Source organism: Lepus europaeus, chromosome 14 (assembly GCF_033115175.1).
Source record: "Lepus europaeus isolate LE1 chromosome 14, mLepTim1.pri, whole genome shotgun sequence".
NCBI classification, from domain to species: domain Eukaryota; kingdom Metazoa; phylum Chordata; class Mammalia; order Lagomorpha; family Leporidae; genus Lepus; species Lepus europaeus.
In genome coordinates this window covers 53,878,181-53,896,969 of record NC_084840.1, presented here as the reverse complement: position 1 = coordinate 53,896,969, position 18,789 = coordinate 53,878,181, and the positions used below count along the sequence as shown (strand labels likewise).

At 45.7% G+C, this 18,789-nt stretch overlaps 1 protein-coding gene across 3 annotated transcripts in view; it reads right to left on the bottom strand.

Annotated features, from left to right (window-relative positions):
* TBCE (tubulin folding cofactor E) overlaps window positions 1-18,789 on the bottom strand; it is an 85,189-nt gene that overhangs the window by 55,046 nt on the left and 11,354 nt on the right. For 2 of the 3 annotated variants that reach the window (XM_062210646.1, XM_062210645.1), the window contains exon 2: window positions 16,035-16,158. In XM_062210646.1, the coding sequence (XP_062066630.1) occupies window positions 16,035-16,134 (100 nt within the window). In that variant the 5' untranslated portion in view covers window positions 16,135-16,158. Of the gene's footprint in view, window positions 1-16,034; window positions 16,159-18,789 lie in introns of those variants that run through there. The other variant, XM_062210648.1, reaches the window with a different exon arrangement.

Genomic DNA, 18,789 nt, shown 5'->3' with positions numbered 1-18,789 from the left:
TCAGGCCACCGAAGATTAGAGATGGGACACGGGCACTCCCTTGACTTGCATCCTCTGGTCTGCTTTAACACAAACCAGGAGGAAAAGAAAGCTAGGCATCAGAAGCAATGGGTGGCAGGCCTATTAATGGCTGATCTGTACAGTGATCTGCCCTCAAGGAGACCCAACAGGCCAGTCCACTGCAGTGCTTTCAATGTGGTAAGCCTGGGCTTCAGCAGAAGTTAGCTTGTGAAGAGCCCTGGCAGCTCTGCCAAGAGTTGGATCACTGGAAATGGACCTGCCTTGGAGTCGAAGGATGCCCAGGTCAGAGCCACAGATTTATTGGCTCCAAGCTGAAAAGCCCTTCACTCAGCCCAACTTCCAAAGTGACCACTGCAGCTGAGGGTGTGGTCAAGTAGGGTCAGCAACATTGCAGGCAGAACTGTAAATTTCTTGTTAGAGATGCCCCCTGCCTTTACCTGGCCAGCTCTCCTCCCAGCCCAGCCAAGTAATGAAAGTCAACAGAGTGCCTTCCCCTAGGAGGTTCACACCTCCCTTAGGATATACCCCATGTGAAGAGATAGATAGGTCTGGGCCTCTTAACTTACAAGGCCTAAAGCCCAACAGATTATTATCAAGCCCCTTCTGTCAGGTTCTATTTGCCTCTCAATCAGAAAACTTAATTGTAGCTTAGACAGCACCTTTCTTAGCTCCTCTAATAATGACTCTGTCCTTTGTTCTAGGCCCTGTCTAGTGCACTTGGGCCTCATTCCTTTGGAATCATAACCTCTACTCTACCACCAATGGCTCTACTCCCAACCTGTGTGTACTGATGGTCCTCTTCCCCACTTAATGCTGTATAATTGTTCAAACCTGGTTAATGCCACTCTTAGGATCATTGGTTACTATCCTCACCCTGTCTTTTATGACCTTGTCTAAATATGATCAGAGTCGGCAAACTTGGAAGGCTTCCATAGCCTTGGCAACTCATGACGAGAGCCTAGGGTGGTTACTGGTGCCATAAACTAGAGTGTCAATTTGTTGGGTCAACAACAGGAGTCACTGTGCACTTGCTCCTCATGTGGGATCTCTGTCCTTAATGTGCTGTACATTTTGATTTGATGCTATAACTAGTACTCAAACAGTATGTTTCACTTTGTGTGTCTATGTGAGTGCAAACTGTTGAAACCTTTATACTAAATTGATCTTCTGTATATAAAGAGAATTGAAAATGAATCTTGATGCAAATGGAAGGGGAGAGGGAGCGGGAGAGGGGAGGGTTGCGGGTGGGAGGGAAGTTATGGGAGGGGGAAGCCACTATAATCCATAAGCTGTACACTGGAAATTTATATTCATTAAATAAAAGTTTAAAAAAAAAATACTCTGGAGATGGATGTCATGATGGTTGCACATGAATGTGTGTAATGCCACAGAAGTATACATTCAAAAGCAGTTAGATCGGCCAATTTTATATTACCTGAATTTTATCACAGCAAAAAAAAAAATTTTAGAAACAAGGAGACAAATCACAAAGAGTCTGTTCTCTGACCACAGAGAAATGCAGTGGGAAGTAACAAAAAATGACTTAGAAAATCTTCATATGTTCTTAGAAAGTAAGCATTTCTTTTTTAAAGATTTTACTTCTTTATTTGAAAGAGCTGCACAGAGAGAAGGAGAAGCAGAGAGAGAGAGACAGAGACAGAGAGACAGAGAGAGGTCTTCCATCCGATGGTTCACTCCAACTGGCCGCAACGGCCAGAGCTGTGCCAATCCGAAGCCAGGAGCCAGGAGCTTCCTTCAGGGCCTCCTCAACTTGGGTTCAGGGTCCCAAGGACTTGGGCCATCCTCCACTGCTTTTCCAGGCCACACCAGAGAGCTGGATCGGAAGTGGAGCAGCTGGGTCTCGAACATCCTATATACGATGTCGGTGCTTCAGGCCAAGGTGTTAACCTATTGCACCACAGCACTGGCCCCAGAAAGTAAGCATTTTTCTAAAATCACCTCACATCAAAAAATAAATCACGATATAAGTCAGCAAATATTTTAACTGAATAATGAAATACATGTCAAAATTTGTGGATAGAGCTAAAAGATGTGTTAGAGACTTTTAATATGTACTTTTAAGGCCATTATATAAGTATTAGGTTGAAGACTGAAAATAACATATCAAAATGTTGAGAAGCATTAGACCATGAAAATTAAACCCAAGAAAGTAGAAGGAAGTAAATAAAGAGCAAAAATGAGTAAGATCAAAAAACAGTCTCTTACTCTAAACCATCTCAGTTTTATAACAGGATAGATGTGTAAACCAATGGTTATTAGATAAGCGAAACCTTGTGATAAAAGTACAGATGTTATAGAAACAATGACAATATTTGTTGTGGAGGCATATGGGAAAGACAGTACAGAAACAGCAACATTTGAGGTAAACCCAGAAGAGAAAATACCTGAGACAAGGAATAGTCTGAGACTTCACTATCTGTTTAGAGAATTTCAAAAAATCCAATATAGCTGGAGCTAAGTGTCACTCAGAGGTCAGGGCAAAGGCTTATGGCAGGAGGAAAAGATTAAAGGTGAATAGAGTTGAGACCCGATTATACATAAGAGGTAAGGCCCTATTGTCCAACTCATATTACACTCTACAAAGCTTGAACTTATCCTGCTTCTCACAGAAGCCCTATTCAATAAGCACGAACAGAGATGATATCAGTTTTAGAGATAAGAAATGCAAGTTCAGGAAAAATGTGACTTGCCAAAAATAACACCACTAACAAGGACCAGCCCTAAACTAACACACACACCAATTTCTCATGTCCCAGTATACTTTTTGGCAAACCAAAGCCTTTATATAAGAAATAAACACAATTAATGTAATTCATAATAAAAACTATCCGAAGGGCAGGTGCTGTGGCGCAGTGGGTTAACACCCTGGCCTGAAGCGCTAGCATCCCATATGGGCGCCAGTTTGAGACCCAGATGCTCCACTTCCAATCCAGCTCTCTGCTGTGGCCTGGGAAAGCAGTAGAAGATGGCCCAAGTCTTTGGGTCCTTGCACCCGCATGGGAGACCTGGAAGAAGCGCCTGGCTCCTAGCTTCAGATCAGCGCAGCTCCAATCATTGCAACCAACTGGGGAGTGAACCAGCGGATGGAAGACCTCTCTCTCTCTCTGCCTCTCCTCTCTGTGTAACTCTTTCAAATAAATAAATCTTTAATAAAAGTAAAAAAGGGGTCAGCACTGTGGCACAGCGGGTTAACGCCCTGGCCTGAAGCGCCGGAATCCCGTATGGGAGCTGGTTCAAGACCCGGCTGCTCCACTTCCCATCCAGCTCTCTGCTGTGGCCTGGGAAAGCAGTAGAAGATGGCCCAAGCCCTTGAGCCCCTGCACCCGTGTAGGGCACTTGAAAGGAGCTCCTGGCTCCTGGCTTCGGATGGGCGCAGCTCCAGTCATTGCGACCAACTGGGGAGTGATGGAAGTCTTCCTGATGGAAGACTCTCTCTCTCTTTGCCTCTCCTCTCTCTCTGTGTAACTCTTTCAAGTAAATAAATAAAGCTTTAAAAAAATAAATAAATAAAAACGATCTGAATTGGTTCAGCTGATGGACATTATCAAGAAGAACACAAGACACAATGCTGTTCTTTCATATGGCAAAGAACGACTCCCTTCTCAAGCTAACACCCATGGAGGGAGCAAGCATTTTATTGTGATTGGCTGTAATTCTGAGAAAAATAACTGTTGTTTGCCAAGTTTTTATTAAGAAGCCAGTTCACTGATGGATGCTGGAGTAGGAAGTACAGTATCAGACCGAGGGAGCGGACAGAAGTGATACTTAGGTGAGACTACCTCGCCACTCAGGTCCCAACAGGGATCAGTCCAGGCTTCTGCTTGATATACCCTCAGGTCACACCCCAGAAGCCTCAGTCCAGCAAATCCAAGTGCACAAGTGACTGAAGCAGCCTCCAGAACACAAGCTTATTAGTTTACAGTAATGAAGCTGTCAAACAAGCCCAAATATTCTAGCCAACATGATTTGTTTCTTAATCTCCCTGGATTCAAGCCACATGAAAAGCCAATCATAATCAGACCCAACTTCACTAAAATCAGAAGAATTAAAAGTAATTAATCCAACAATCCAGCAATCATGCTCCTTAGTATTTACCCAAATGAGCTGGAAAACCCCTGCACACAGATGTTTATTGCAGCTTTATTCATAATTGCCAAAACAAGAATGTAACTAAGATGTCCTTCAGTAGCTGAATGAATAAACTGTGGCACATCCAAACAACGGGTTATTACTCAGTATGAAAAATAAATGTGCAGGGCCAACAACGTGGCTCACTTGGTTAATCCTCCACCTGCGGTACCGGCATCCCATATGGGCGCCGGGTTCTAGTCCTGGTTGCTCCACTTCCAATCCAGCTCTCTGCTGTGGCCCACGGAGGCAGTGGAGGATGGCCCAAGTGCTTGGGCCCCTGCACCCACATAGGAGACCAGGAGGCGGCTCCTGGCTCCTGGCTTCAGATCAGCGTAGCTCTAGCCTTAGCGGCCATTTAGGGGGTGAACCAATGGAAGGAAAACCTTTCTGTCTCTCACTGTCTAACTCTGTCAAATAAACTTAAGAAAAAGAAAAAGAAATGAGCTATCAAGTCATGAAAAGACATATGGAGGGTCCAGTGTGTGGCACAGTGGGTTAAGCCACTGCCTATGATGCCAGCATCCCATATGGATGCTAGTTCATGTTCCAGCTGCTCCACTTCTGAGCCAGCTCCCTGCTGATGTGCCTGGGAAAGCAGTGGAAGATGGCCCAAGTACTTGAGCCCCTGTGACCCACATGGGAGACCCAGATGAAGCTCCTGGCTTCAAGCCTGGCTGACCCAGCCCTGTCTCTTGTGGCCTTTTGGAGAGTGAACCAGCAGATAGACGATCTCTTTCTTTCTGCCTCAATCCCTCCCTCTCTCTCTGTAACTCTGCCTTTCTTTTTTTTATAAAAAGATTTATTTGAGAGAGTTTTAGAGAGAGAGAGAGGAAGAGACAGAGAGATAGGTCTTCCATCCACTGGCTTACTACCCAAATAGCTGCAATGGGCTAATCTGAAGCCAAGAGGCAGGACCTTCTTCCAGGTCTCCCACGTGGGTTTCAGGGGCCCAACTAATTTGGCCATCTTCCAGTGCTTTCCCAAGCCATTAGCAGAGAGCTAGATTGGAAGTGGAGCAGCTGGGATTCAAACCAGCACCTATATGGGATACCAGCACCACTTTAAAAATATGGGGAAAGTTAAATCCATGTCATTAAGCAAAAGAATTCAGTCTGAAAAAGTTACATACTATATCATTCCATCTGTAGAACATCCTGGAAAAGGCAGGACTTAGAGGGAAAGATGAGCAGGTGGAGCACAGAGGATTTTTAAGACATCAGAACTCTGTATGAGTAGATAAAGATAGAAACATGTCATTAGACAATTGTCCAGACCTATAGAATGTACAACACCAAGCGTGAACCCTAAAGAAAGCACTTTGGGTGATAACAGGTGGTGTAGGCTAACTGACTAACAATGTACCATTGTGGGAGCCAGCTTAGTGGCATAATGGGTTAAGCTGCCGCCTGCAATGCTGGTATTCCACATGGGTGCCAGTTCATATCCTGGCTGCTCCACTTCTGATCCAATTCCCTGTTAATGTGCCTGGGAAAGCAGTGAAGGATGGTCCAAGTGATTCGGTCCTTGCACCCACGTGGGAGACCAGGACGAAGCTCCTGACTTCAGCTCTGCCCAGCCATAGTCGTTGCAGCCATTTGGGGGGGGGGGGGGGGGTGTGAACCAGGGGATGGAAAATATTCCTCTTTTTCTCTCCCTCTCTGTAACTCTTTCAAATAAATAACCTAATCTTTAAAAACAAAGGAACGTACCACTGTGGTTCAGCATGCAGATAATCAGAGACGACTATGCACCTGGAGTCAGGGCAGACATGAGACACGATTCTTTTCACTCAATTTTGCTGTGAATCTAAAACTGCCCTAAAAATTAAAATCTGTATTTTAAAAAGATAAAGATTCCCTGTGTTCAATGCATTCTACCCCTATTAAGACTACCACAAAAAGCTACTTTATAATCAGAAGATTGCTTACTGAAGGTGAGATCCAAACCAGAGTTCAAAACTGAAATACTTAACAGAATTGGCAAAGGTATCTAGATTCATCCATCTCACAAGGTCAATGACCTTAAAAATGAGGTAGGTCTGAGTCTGCTGGCTTTAACTACTGAACCTACATTCACGCTAGGACTGGGCTGGCCTTCACAGAAGCACTTACTCATATTCAAGGGCCAAGGATTCAGTACCTTTGCCTTTTCCCATGGATACTACCAACATTTGCCTTGGTGATTCTTTAGCTCCTTGGCTTCCTGGCCTAATTCTGAGATAACATTTTTTTGGGGGGCAAATAACTAAAATTAAGTCACACAAGACTGAGGAATTTGGAGATCCTCTCTATCTGCATTAATTGATATTGTCATCAGATGGCTGGGTACAGGTTCTTGTTTCCAACACAAGAAGGAATTCAAGGACAAGACATAAATAAGGTACAGTGGGGGATTAAGATTTGCCAAGCAAAAGTACCCACTTGAGGAATGTGGGCACACTCAAGAGTGAGCTGTACCTAACAAGATTCTCAAGTGATCTTGAGAGCAGAGGAACAGAATATTCATGGGAGGCAGGACTGGGTGCAGGGTTTTCCAGGAATGGGTGGAGAGTTCTAGGAATTTGATTTTTGCCCATTTGCTGGCCTTTTATGAAGTCTCTGAAGTAACATGGTGTCAGGTGCATAACTGGAGTGTGTCAGTTAAGGTAATTTTACATTAATGTTATCACAATGAATTATCATGGCAGGACCACTTCCAGGGGAGCTAGTTCTGCAACAATAAGAGGGTTTTAGGTTGTTCAGCTATTGGAGGAGCTTTGGAGGCAACCCTGCAAGAGGGTGTGGTGACATATTTCCTTCAACTCTTTCTGGATCCCTGTCTCCTTACCTATCTCAATAGTGCTAATCTGATTTATTCTCTATTGACTTCTATTACTCTCAAAGAGATCATCTCTTTGGAGCAGATAGCTGAAAGTTGAAGTTTCAATACCTCGATAGCTAGAATCACATAATTTCACGGTTAGTCTAAAACATGCAGCTTTTTGAAATTAGCAAGTAGGTTTGTTTTCAGCACCACCCTACGCAGTCAAGCTAAGAATGTTCTAATGCCTGCTGGATAGTTTCTTGCTTTTCAAATTCTAACTTGAGAATGTCTTTAAGATATTAGAGGGGCAGGTGCTGTGGCATAGTGAGTTAAGCAACCACCTGCAGCACAGGCATCCCATATAGACGCCAGCTCAAGTCCCAGCTGCCCCACTTCCGATCCAGCTCCCTGCTAAAGCACCTGGGAAAGTAGTGGAAAATGACCCAAATGGTTGGGCCTCTGCACCCGTGTGGGAGACTCAGAAGAAGCTCCTAGTTCCTGGCTCCTGGTCTCAGATCGGCTCAGCTCCAGCCGTTACAGCCATTTGGGGAGTGAACCAGCAGATGGAAGAGAAGGAATATTTCTCTCTGCCTTTCAAATAAAATAAACCTTTTAAAAATAATAACTTAAAATTAAAAAAGGAATACTTGGGGCAGGAGCTTGGCATACTGGTTAAAGATATTTTATTTATTTGAAAAAATTACAGAGAGAAAAGGAGAGGCAGAAGAAAGAGAGAGGTCTTCCATCCTCTGGTTCACTCCCTAATTGGCCACAACGGTCAGAGCTGCGCCAATCTGAAGACGGGAGCTTCTTCTGGATCTCTCACGTGGGTGCAGGGTCCCAAGGACTTGGGCCATCTTCTACTGCTTTCCCAGGCCTTAGCAGAGAGCTGGATGAGCTGGATTGGAAGTGGAGTAGCTGGGACCTGAAAACTGCCCACATGGAATGCTGGCATTGCAGGTGGTGGCTTTACCCGCTATGCCACAGCGCCAGTCCCAACACACTGGTTAACACATCACTCGGAAAGCCTACATTCCATACCTGAATGCCTGGGTTCAAATCCCAGCTCTTCTCCCAATTCCAACCTCCTGCTAATATGCATTCTGGGAGCAGGCGTGGTGGTACAGCCAGCTAAGCTGTCACTTGTGATGACCACATCCCACACAGGAGTGCCAGTTTGAGTCCCAGATACTCTGCTTCAGATCCAGGTTCCTGTTAATGTGCCTGGAAAGTCAGAGGATGACGATCCAAGAAGTTGGGCTCTTGTCACATACATGGGAGACCTGGATGGAGTTCCTGGCTCCTGGTTTTGGCCTGGCCCACCCCTAGTTCTTGCAGTCATTTGGGGAGTGAATCAGTAGATCTTGATCTCAGACTTTCAAATAATTTAAAATCTTTAAGAAAAAAAAAACCAACAAAACAAATAACAGTAAGGTGCATCCTGGGAGGCAGCAAGTGATGGCTCAAATAGGTTCCTGCCACCCATGAGCTGGATTGAATCCCCAGCTCCAGGCAGCTGGACAGTGAATCAATGAATGGGGCTCTCTCTGCCTCTCAAACATTTTTTAAAATGTTAATATTTCAGAAAAACAAAAGTGGTACTAGAAGATCAAAAGCCATTAACAAAATAAAGTGAGGGTGAGGGAGGGGGCAGGAGAGAGGGTACAGAATGGAAGGGAGATAAGAAGCATTAGAAGAGAACAACTGAGGGGCGGGCGCCGTGGCTTCTGGCTTCAGATCGGTGCAGCTCCAGCCGTTGCGACCATTTGGGGAGTGAACCAGTGGAAGGAAGACCTCTCTCTCAGTCTCTCCCTCTCACTGTCTACCTCTCAAATAAATAATCTTTAAAAAAAAAAATTGAGATCAGTGAGGTATAAAATGCAATTCTGAGCTTCCTTATAGAAACACAAATAAAATGCAGTGTTAGAATCACATCAGTTCATTAGAAAACATTTCATTTTCTCTAAGCTTATACTAATTATCACAGAAGTCCTTGCATAAAGTAGATTCAAACAGATAATGAAAGGCACATCACACTCAGTAACACCAGCTATTCCATATTCACAGGAATGTCACAATTAGTTGTTTATTAACTCAGGCCTCAACAGGATTCAGGAGAGAAAGCTTTGTTGTGCAAAGGCAGCTGTAAGAGGGTTCTATTTGGCTTGCAGGTGATCTCACTTTTCACAGGAAGATTGGCACATCTTAAAGAATAAACACTTGGGACCGACGCTGTTCCCAAGTGCCAGCAACCCATTTGGGGTGGGATCCGCTCTGGATTCAGCTCCCTGTTAATGGCCTGGGAAAGTAGCAGAAGATGGTCCAAGTGCTTGGACCCCTGCACCCGTGTGGGAGACCCAGAAGAAGCTCCTGGCTTCAGATCAGCTCAGCTCTGGCCATTGCTGCCACTTGGGGACTGAACCAGCAGATGGAAGACCTCCCTCTCCCCCTCTGCCTCTCTAACTCTGCTTTGCAAATAAATCTTTAAAACAACAACAACAAAACACTTAACCATTCTCTACTGAATTGTCTAGAGAGCATGTTAAAAATGAGGAGTCAGGGATCCTGACTCAGACCTGCTCATTGCAATCTCTGATCCCAGGACTTGAATGTTTAAGTATCTTTATACAGAGTCAGATTTGACAGGATTGACTTCTAGCCAATCCTCACATTAAACGTTAAAGACATGTAACAGTACTTTTTTTTTTAAGCAGTTTGTTAGAGCTCAGATGAATCACACCTGCTTCTTCTGACCTAGCAAACAGATGCGTGCATGTGTGTTTAAGGGTCATGGTAACATGTTTTCATGTTCCAAAGCAGATACGAGAAACAGCTAACATCAGACTTCCCTTCCTAGGTAAATGTTGCCTGAACCAATCTGAACTTCAATTACATGCCACAAATTTCCAAGTAACTTAGTGACTTTTTCTGAAGTCACTTAGGATAAAGTGAAGAACAGGTTTTCTCTATTGCTAATCTTAGATACAAGGCACTGGTTGATAAGGATCATGGCTTAGTCTGAGAAGTAAAAACCACTTATTCTGCCCTGAGGGTCTCACACTGTAACTTTCTAAATATAATTTTTTTTTTTTAAGATTTATTTGAAAGAGTTAGAGAGACTTTCATCCGATGGTTCACTCCCCAATTGGCCACAACAGCCAGAGCTGCGCCGATACGAAGCCAGGAGCTTCACATGGGCGCAGGGGCCCAAGGACTTGGGCCTTCTTATACTGCTTTCCCAGGCCACAGCAGAGAGCTGGATTGGAAGTGGAGCAGCCAAGTCTCGAACCAGCGCCCATATGGGATGCCGGTGCTTCAGGCCAGCGCCACTGCTGGCTCCATATACTCATTATTTCGAGTTTCTGACAGGTGACAAGAAAGCAGCATGTACTAGCAAAAATCAATGTGTTGTGATTTTCCTACAAATGGAAATAGTGACTTGAGAAAGGAGCATCTACAAAAATTAAACAGCAAAAGGAATAAAAATCTCTTAACACTTCACAATTGCTCATATTTCCTGCGCCATTCTGAATGTTTTTTGTGCATTAATTCATCAAGTCCACCTTCAACACAGACCTTCGCTTTGGCACAACTGTGGGCCTCAGCAACTGCACTAACATGCAGGAGCACAGACTCCCTCTCAGGAAGCAGCCCAGCACCCGCGTTGTGGTGCAGCGGGTTAAGTCGCTGCCTATGATGCCACATCGCATATTGGATCTCTGGCGTGGCCCAGTCCTGGCTGTTGCAGACATTTGGGGACTGAGCCAACGGAAGAAAGATCTTTCTCTGTCTGTCCTTCTGTCACTCTGCCTTTCAAATAAGCATGTCTTAAAAAAAAAAAAAAAAAAAACTGGCCGGCTCCACGGCTCACTAGGCTAATCCTCCGCCTGCAGCAACGGCACACCGGGTTCTAGTCCTGGTCGGGGCACCGGATTCTGTCCTGGTTGCCCCTCTTCCAGGCCAGCTCTCTGCTATGGCTTGGGAGTGCAGTGGAGGATGGCCCAAGTCCTTAGGCCCTGCACCCGCATGGGAGACCAGGAGAAGCACCTGGCTCCTGCAATCGGATCAGCGCGGTGCGCCGGCTGCAGCGGCCATTGGAGAGTAAACCAACGGCAAAGGAAGACCTTTCTGTCTGTCTCTCTCTCACTGTCCACTCTGCCTGTCAAAAAAAAAAAAAAAAACTTGACCATATAAATCAAAACAAGTTAAAAATGTACATACTGTTTTATAAGAAAATGTATCTATTTTCAGAGATGCACAGTGAAGTATTTTGGGATGAAATGCCACTGGAAGTGTAATTTTAAATGCTTAAGCAAAAATAAGAGATGAAGTACATATGGCGAAATGTTAAGAATTGTTAGGGGGTGGGGTTGGGGAAAAGAATTGTTAAATTGACAAGTACATATGGGTATTTGACTACTTTCTCCTTTTCTATATGTTTGAAACCTTTAATAATAAATACACAAAAACACCACATCCCCTCCTTTAATCTACTGTCCAAGAATTTATCTTACAGATACAACCTGTCCACTGCAAAGACTTAGAAACAATGACCAACTCAGTAGCAATGAGCACCTTCACAGCCCAGACTGTAGCCTCCAAACACTATTTGCCACTTAAAAAAGGGGGGGGTGGGAGGGAAGCAAGAAACGTAAGACAAACCTTACATATTTGATGGCTTGCTTATTATATTAGGAAAAATTTCCAGCTTTTGGTGGCCGCACCCACGCTCAACACTCCCTTCCATTCTCACGGCACTCTGCGACGGACTCTTCCACCTCCCTCTTCAACTTCTTAAGAGTCCTGTGATTACATTGGGCCCACCTGGATAAACCAAGCTACTCTCCCAATCCTAATATCAGCTGATTAGCCACCTGAATTCCCCTTGTAACTCTAATTCCCCTTGGGCATGTAACCCAACATAACCACAGGTTACAGGGATATTTTTCAGGAGCCATTATTCTGCCCTCTTCAACACACCATCTTTTGTTTTTCCTAAGATTTTATTTATTTATTTGAGAGGCAGAGTTACAGACAGAGAGCAGGAGAGACAGAGAGAAAGGTCTTCCATCCACTGGTTCATTCCCCAAATGGCCGCAACAGCCACAACTAGGCCAATCCGTAGCTACCAGCCAGGAGCTTCTTCAGGGTCTCCGAAGTGGGTGCAGGGAATCAAGCACTTATGCCATCTTTCACTGCTTTCGTAGGCCATTAGCAGAGAGCTGGATTGAAAGAGGAGCAGCTGGGACACGACCGGGTTCGCAGGAGGAGGCTTAGCCTACTACACCATAGCGCCAGTCCCTCAACACACCATCTTTACTTCCATCAAACAATTCTTTTTAAGATTTTTTTTTCTTTGACAGGCAGAGTGGACAGTGAGAGAGAGAGACAGAGAGAAAGGTCTTCCTTTACCGTTGGTTCACCCCCACAATGGCCGCCGCGGCCAGCGCGCTGCAGCCAGCACACGGCGCTGATCCGATGGCAGGAGCCAGGTGCTTCTCCTGGTCTCCCATGGGGTGCAGGGCCCAAGCACTTGGGCCATCCTCCACTGCACTCCTGGGCCACAGCAGAGAGCTGGCCTGGAAGAGGGGCAACCGGGACAGAATCCAGCGCCCCGACCGGGACTAGAACCCGGTGTGCCCGCGCCGCAAGGCGGAGGATTAGCCTATTGAGCCGCAGTACCGGCAAGATTTCTTTATTTATTTGAAAGTCTGAGTTACACAGAGAAAGAGAGAAAGAAAGAGAGAGAGAGATAGGAAGATCTTCCATCTGTTGGTTCACTCCCCAGTTGGCTGCAGCAGCTGGAGCTCTCTGATCCAAAGCCAGGAGCCAGGAGCTTCTGCCGGGTCTCCCACATGGGTGCAGGGGCCCAAGGACTTGGCCCATCTTTTACTGCTTTCCCAGGCCATAGCAGAAAGCTGGATTAAAAATGGAGCAGCCGGGACATGAATCGGTGCCCATTTGGGATACTGGCACTGCAGGCGGCAGCTCTACCTGCTACGCCACAGCACTAGTTAAGATATGAGACTTTTTGGGGGCTGGCGCTGTGGTGCAGTGGCTTAACACCCTGGCCTGAAGTGTCAGCATCCCATATGTGTGCTGGTTCGAGTCCTGGCTGCTCCACTTCCCATCCGGCTCTCGGCTATGGCCTAGGAAAGCAGTGGAAGATGCTCCAAGTGCTTGGGCCCCTGCACCCATGTGGGAGACCCAGAAGAAGCTCCTGGCTCCTGGCTCCTGGCTCCTGGCTCCTGGCTTCAGATCAGCGCAGCTCCAACCATTGTGGCCATTTGGGGAGTGAAGCATCAATGGAAGACCTCTCTCTCTTTGCCTCTCCTCTCTCTGTGTAACTCTTTCAAATAAATAAATAAATCTTTTTAAAAAAAAGATATGATACTTTTTTTAAACTGTATGAGGCTATCGCAGAAATTATATCTTCAACTATAAACAGCCATTTCAAAAATTTTAGGACTGGGGCCGGTGCTGTGGCCTGGCCAGTGAAGCCACCACATGCAGTGCCGGCATCCCATATGGGTGCTGGATCCAATCCCGGCTGCTCCACTTCCGAACCAACTCTCTGCTATGGCCTAGGAGGACAATAGAGGATGGCCCCAGTCCTTGAGCCTCTGCAACTACATGGGAGACCTAGAAGAAGCTCCTGGCTTTGGATCAGCTCAGCTCTGGCCATTGCAGCCAATTGGGGAGTAAACCAGCGGATGGAAGACCTCTCTCTTTCTGCCCCTCCTTCTCTCTCTATGTAACTTTGACTTTCAGGTAAATAATTAAATCTTTATAAAACAAATATTCTGACTGTGGAATTTACTTTAAAAAAAAAAGATTTTATTTATTTGAGAGGTAGAGTTACAGACAGAGAGAGGGAGAGACAGAGAGGCCTTCCATCAGCTGGTTCATTCTCTAGAGGGCCACAATATCCAGAGCTGGGCTGATCTGAAACCAGGAGCCAGGAGGTTCTTCTGGCTCTCCCACGCATGCAGCTACAGGGGCTCACAGACTTAGGCCATCTTCCATTGCTTTCCCACGCCAAAGCAGATAGCTGGATTGGAAGAGGAGCAGCCAGGACACAAACTGGTGCCCATATGGGATGCCAGCACTACAGGTGGATACTAAGCCCACTATGTCACAGCACACGCCCTACTTTTTGCTTTTTAAAAATTTATTTATTGGCCGGCGCTGTGGCTCACTAGGCTAATCCTCCACCTTGTGGCGCCGGCACACCAGGTTCTAGTCCCAGTTGGGGCACCGGATTCTGTCCCGGTTGCTCCTCTTCCACTCCAGCTCTCTGCTGTGGCCCGGGAAGGCAGTGGAGGATGGCCCAAGTGCTTGGGCCCTGCACCTGCATGGGAGACCAGGAGGACGCACCTGGCTCCTGGCTTCGGATCAGCGCGGTGCACCTGCATGGGAGACCAGGAGGACGCACCTGGCTCCTGGCTTCGGATCGCCGCAGTGCACCAGCCACAGCAGCCATTTGGGGGGGTGAACCAACGGAAGGAAGACCTTTCTCTCTGTCTCTCTCTCTCATTGTCTAACTCTGCCTGTCAAAAAACATTTTATTTATTTATTTGAAAGGTGGAGTTACAGAAAGGGAGAGGCAGAGGCAGAGACAGAGAAGTCTTTCATTCACTGGTTCAGTCCCCCAGATGGCAACAAAGGCCAGGGCTCGGCCAGACTGAAACCAAGGAGCCAGGAGCTTCCTCTAAGTCTTCCACACGAGTGCAGGGGCCCAAGCCTTTGGCCATCCTCTGCTGCTTTTCCAGGCACATTAGCCAGGAGCTGGATCAGAAGTGGAGCAGCTGAGACTTGAACTGGCACCCCTATGGAATGCTGGCCCTGTAAGTGGTGATTTAACCTGCTATGCCTCAGTGCCAGCCCCTGAATTTACTTTTTAAATAATGTTTTAAAAGATTTATTTATTTACTTATTTGATACACAGAGCTAATATTGAGAAGGAGAGACAGACAGAGAGACAGATTTCATCCACTGGGTTCACTGTCCAAATGACCACAACGGCCAGGGCTGGGCCAGACTAAAGCCAAGAGCCTGGAACTCCATCTGGGCCTCCCAAGTGGATGGCAGGGGCCCAAGCACTTGGGTTATCCTCCACTGCTTTCCTGGTAAGTTAGTAGGGAGCTGGATCAGAAGTGGAGCAGCCAGGAGTTTAACCAGCACCCATATGGGATAACAGCATCACAGATGGGGTTTAACCTACTGTGCCACCACACAGGCCCTTTTAAGAAAGTTTTTTTTTTTTTTTTTTTTTTTTTTTGACAGGCAGAGTGGACAGTGAGAGAGAGAGAGACAGAGAGAAAGGTCTTCCTTTGCTGTTGGTTCACCCTCCAATGGCCGCCACAGCCAGCACGCTGCGGCCGGCACATTGTGCTGATCCAAAGCCAGGAGCCAGGTGCTTCTCCTGGTCTCCCATGTGGGTGCAGGGCCCAAGCACTTGGGCCATCCTCCACTGCACTCCCGGGCTATAGCAGAGAGCTGGCCTGGAAGAGGGGCAACCGGGACAGAATCCGGCGCCCCAACCGGGACTAGATGGTGTGCCGGTGCTGCAAGGCAGAGGATTAGCCTATTGAGCCGCGGCGCCGGCCCTAAGAAAGTTTTTAAATGTTTTTACACCAGACAGTACACAGAGAGTGTCACACAGCAAATTTAATAAACAAAAATTAAAATAATATGTAAGTGTTCATATTTGCTAAACAACCATTAAAGATATACACCCATATCATTGTATTTGTAATACACCAACCAGGACTTACTTTATTTCTCAGTATTACTGCCTAAACAATACATTATAACAATAACATACATAGAGTTTACATTGTATTAAGTATTTTGATGAATCTAGAGATGATTTAAAGTGTACATATACAGGAAGACATGGGTAGGTTATATACAAATACTATACAATTTTATATAAGAAACCTGAGCACCACCAAATTTTGGTATCCATGGATGCACAAGGAAGGGATCCTGAAACCAATTCCCTGAGGATGCCAAGGGACAATTATACACACACACACACACACACTCTTATTTACCTGCCACAGGAGGGACAATGCCAGAAAAACGCACTGTTGCAAGTTCTCCATTAACTTCAACTCTTCGCCCAATGACATCTGATGTCCCAGTGTCACTCATTATAATGTAGCCAAAATATGAGTCCTGGAAAGGAAATTGTAACATTGATAAGAACTTAATAAAACTCCTTGAACAGATTTTTTTTTCCCCTTATGCTTCATGTGGCTATTTAGTGCTTCTGCCCAACTCAGTCTTCATACTTTGGTGAAAATAACTTGATGATTATGTACCGTACTTCATAGAAAATTGATTCTACTTACTAAGTTTATTTTAATGGTTTAGCATTTTTAAAATCTTACCGTACTCCAATGAGTTCACATCACATGACTTGTCTATTCTGTCATTTACTGAAAGAGGTGGGAAGGACTAGAAGGGAAGAGACCAAAAGTGATTGGGAAAAGACAAAGGGAATGTGCAACATGAGCAACGTTCTCTCCCCAGGAGGGGAGAAAAATATAAACCGACGGGTACAGGAAGCAACATGCATAATATATGACAAATGAAATACAAAACTCTAGTGAAAATACAGAATCTTAAGAAGAGGGTAGGCATTTGGTCTGGCAGTTAAGACCTCAGTTAACATACCTATGTCCTCTCAGTACTGACTTCAGCCTGGCTCCAGTTGCTGATTCTAGCTTCCTACTAATACAGACCCTGGGAGTTGGCAGTGATGGCTCAAGAAATTAGGTTCCTGGGGTCAGCATTGTGGAGTAGCAGGCAAAGCCTCTGTCTTTGATGCTGGCTTTCCATAGGGGTTTCAGTTCAAGTCCCAGCAGCTCCACTTCTGATCCAGCTCCCTGCTAACAGCCTGGGGAAAGCAGTGGAAGAGGGCCCAAGTGTTTGGGCCTCTGCTACCTACATGGGAGACCCAAAAGAAGCTCCCGGCTTTGGCCTGGCTCAGCCCTTGCCATTGCGGCCATCTAAGGAATGAACCAGGGGAAGGGAAAGCTCTATCTCCCCCTCTCTAACTCTGACTTTCAAATAAGTAAATGTAGAAGGCAGGAAGGCAGGAGGGAGGGAGGGAGGGAGGGAAAGAGAGAGAGAGAGAGAGAGAGAGAGAGAGAGAGAGAAAGAAAGAAAGAAAGAAAGAGAAAGAAAGGAAGGAAGGAAGGAAGGAAGGAAGGAAGGAAGGAAGGAAGGAAGGAAGGAAGGAAGAGAAATTGGGTTTCTGGGACCTATTTGGGGGACTTGACTGAGTTCCCAGTTCCTAGCTTCAGCCTGGCCCAGCCACAGCCACTGTGGTCTTTGGGGAGTGAAGGAGTTGGTAGAACATTGTCTACCTCTCAAATAATTGTTTTAATATAAAAATAAAGAGTTCTTTAAGTGCACCTGAGAGAAAAGTTTTCATCTCTTAGAAATAACTAGATGCAACACCCCTCACAGAAGGCAGAGGACTGAGCAATGAACAGACTGATAGAAACTCCACAAACAAGTCTGCTTCATTACCAAATGAAGTGCAAGGAGAAAAAGAAAGGGGGAGGGAAACAGACATCGAAATAAATTTAAGAAATATATGCAGCTCAGCAGGTTAAGCTGCTGCCCGCAATGCAGGCATCCTATACGGGCACTAGTTCAAGTCCTGCCTATACCACTGCTCACTCAGGTCCCTGCTAATGCAACTTATAAAGCAGCAGATGACTGACATGGAAGACTCAGATGGAGTTCCCAGCTCCTGGCTTCAGCCTGGCCAAGCCCCAGCTGTTCAGGCCATTGGGAAGTGAACTAGCAGATGGAAGCTCCCCTCACCCTGCCCCTTAACTCTTTCAAATAAATAAGTCTTTCACTTTTATATATTTATAAATATGTATTTACAAATAAATAATATATATAATAATATAAATATATATTTATAAATATAAACTGCGATACATGGATTTTTTTATTGGAATCTTAATTCAGAAAAAATGCAAATAAACTGCTAAATAGATTATGAGAATATTGAAATTTTGAACATGGCACATTTGATGTTAGTAAAGGATAACTGTTGAAAGTTTAGCTGTGGGACTAGCATTGTGCCTGGTTCATTTCCTGGCTGCTTTATTACCAATCCAGCTCCCTGTTAATGGCCTGGGAAAAGCAGTGGAAGATGGCCCAAGTGCTTGGGCCCCTGCACCCGCATGGGAAACCTGAAAGAAACTCCTGGCTGCTGGCTTCAGCCTGACCCAGCCCCAGCCATTGCAGCCATTTGGGAAGTGAATCAGTGGATGGAAGCTCTCTCTTGTCTCTCCCTCCCTCTCTGTAACTTTCAAATAAATAAAATAATTTTTTTATTTTTATTTTTATTTTTTTTATTTTTATTTTTATTTATTTATTTATTTTATTTTTGACAGGCAGAGTGGACAGTGAGAGAGAGACAGAGAGAAAGGTCTTCCTTTGCCGTTGGTTCACCCTCCAATGGCCGCCGCGGTAGGCGCGCTGCGGCCGGCTCACCGCGCTGATCCGATGGCAGGAGCCAGGTGCTTCTCCTGGTCTCCCATGGGGTGCAGGGCCCAAGGACTTGGGCCATCCTCCACTGCACTCCCTGGCCACAGCAGAGAGCTGGCCTGGAAGAGGGGCAACCAGGACAGGATCGGTGCCCCGACCGGGACTAGAACCCGGTGTGCCGGCGCCGCAAGGCGGAGGATTAGCCTAATGAGCCGCGGCGCCGGCCTCAAATAATTTTTTTAAAAAGATACATCACCAAAGAACTAGAATCAAATATATAGTTTGCCATTA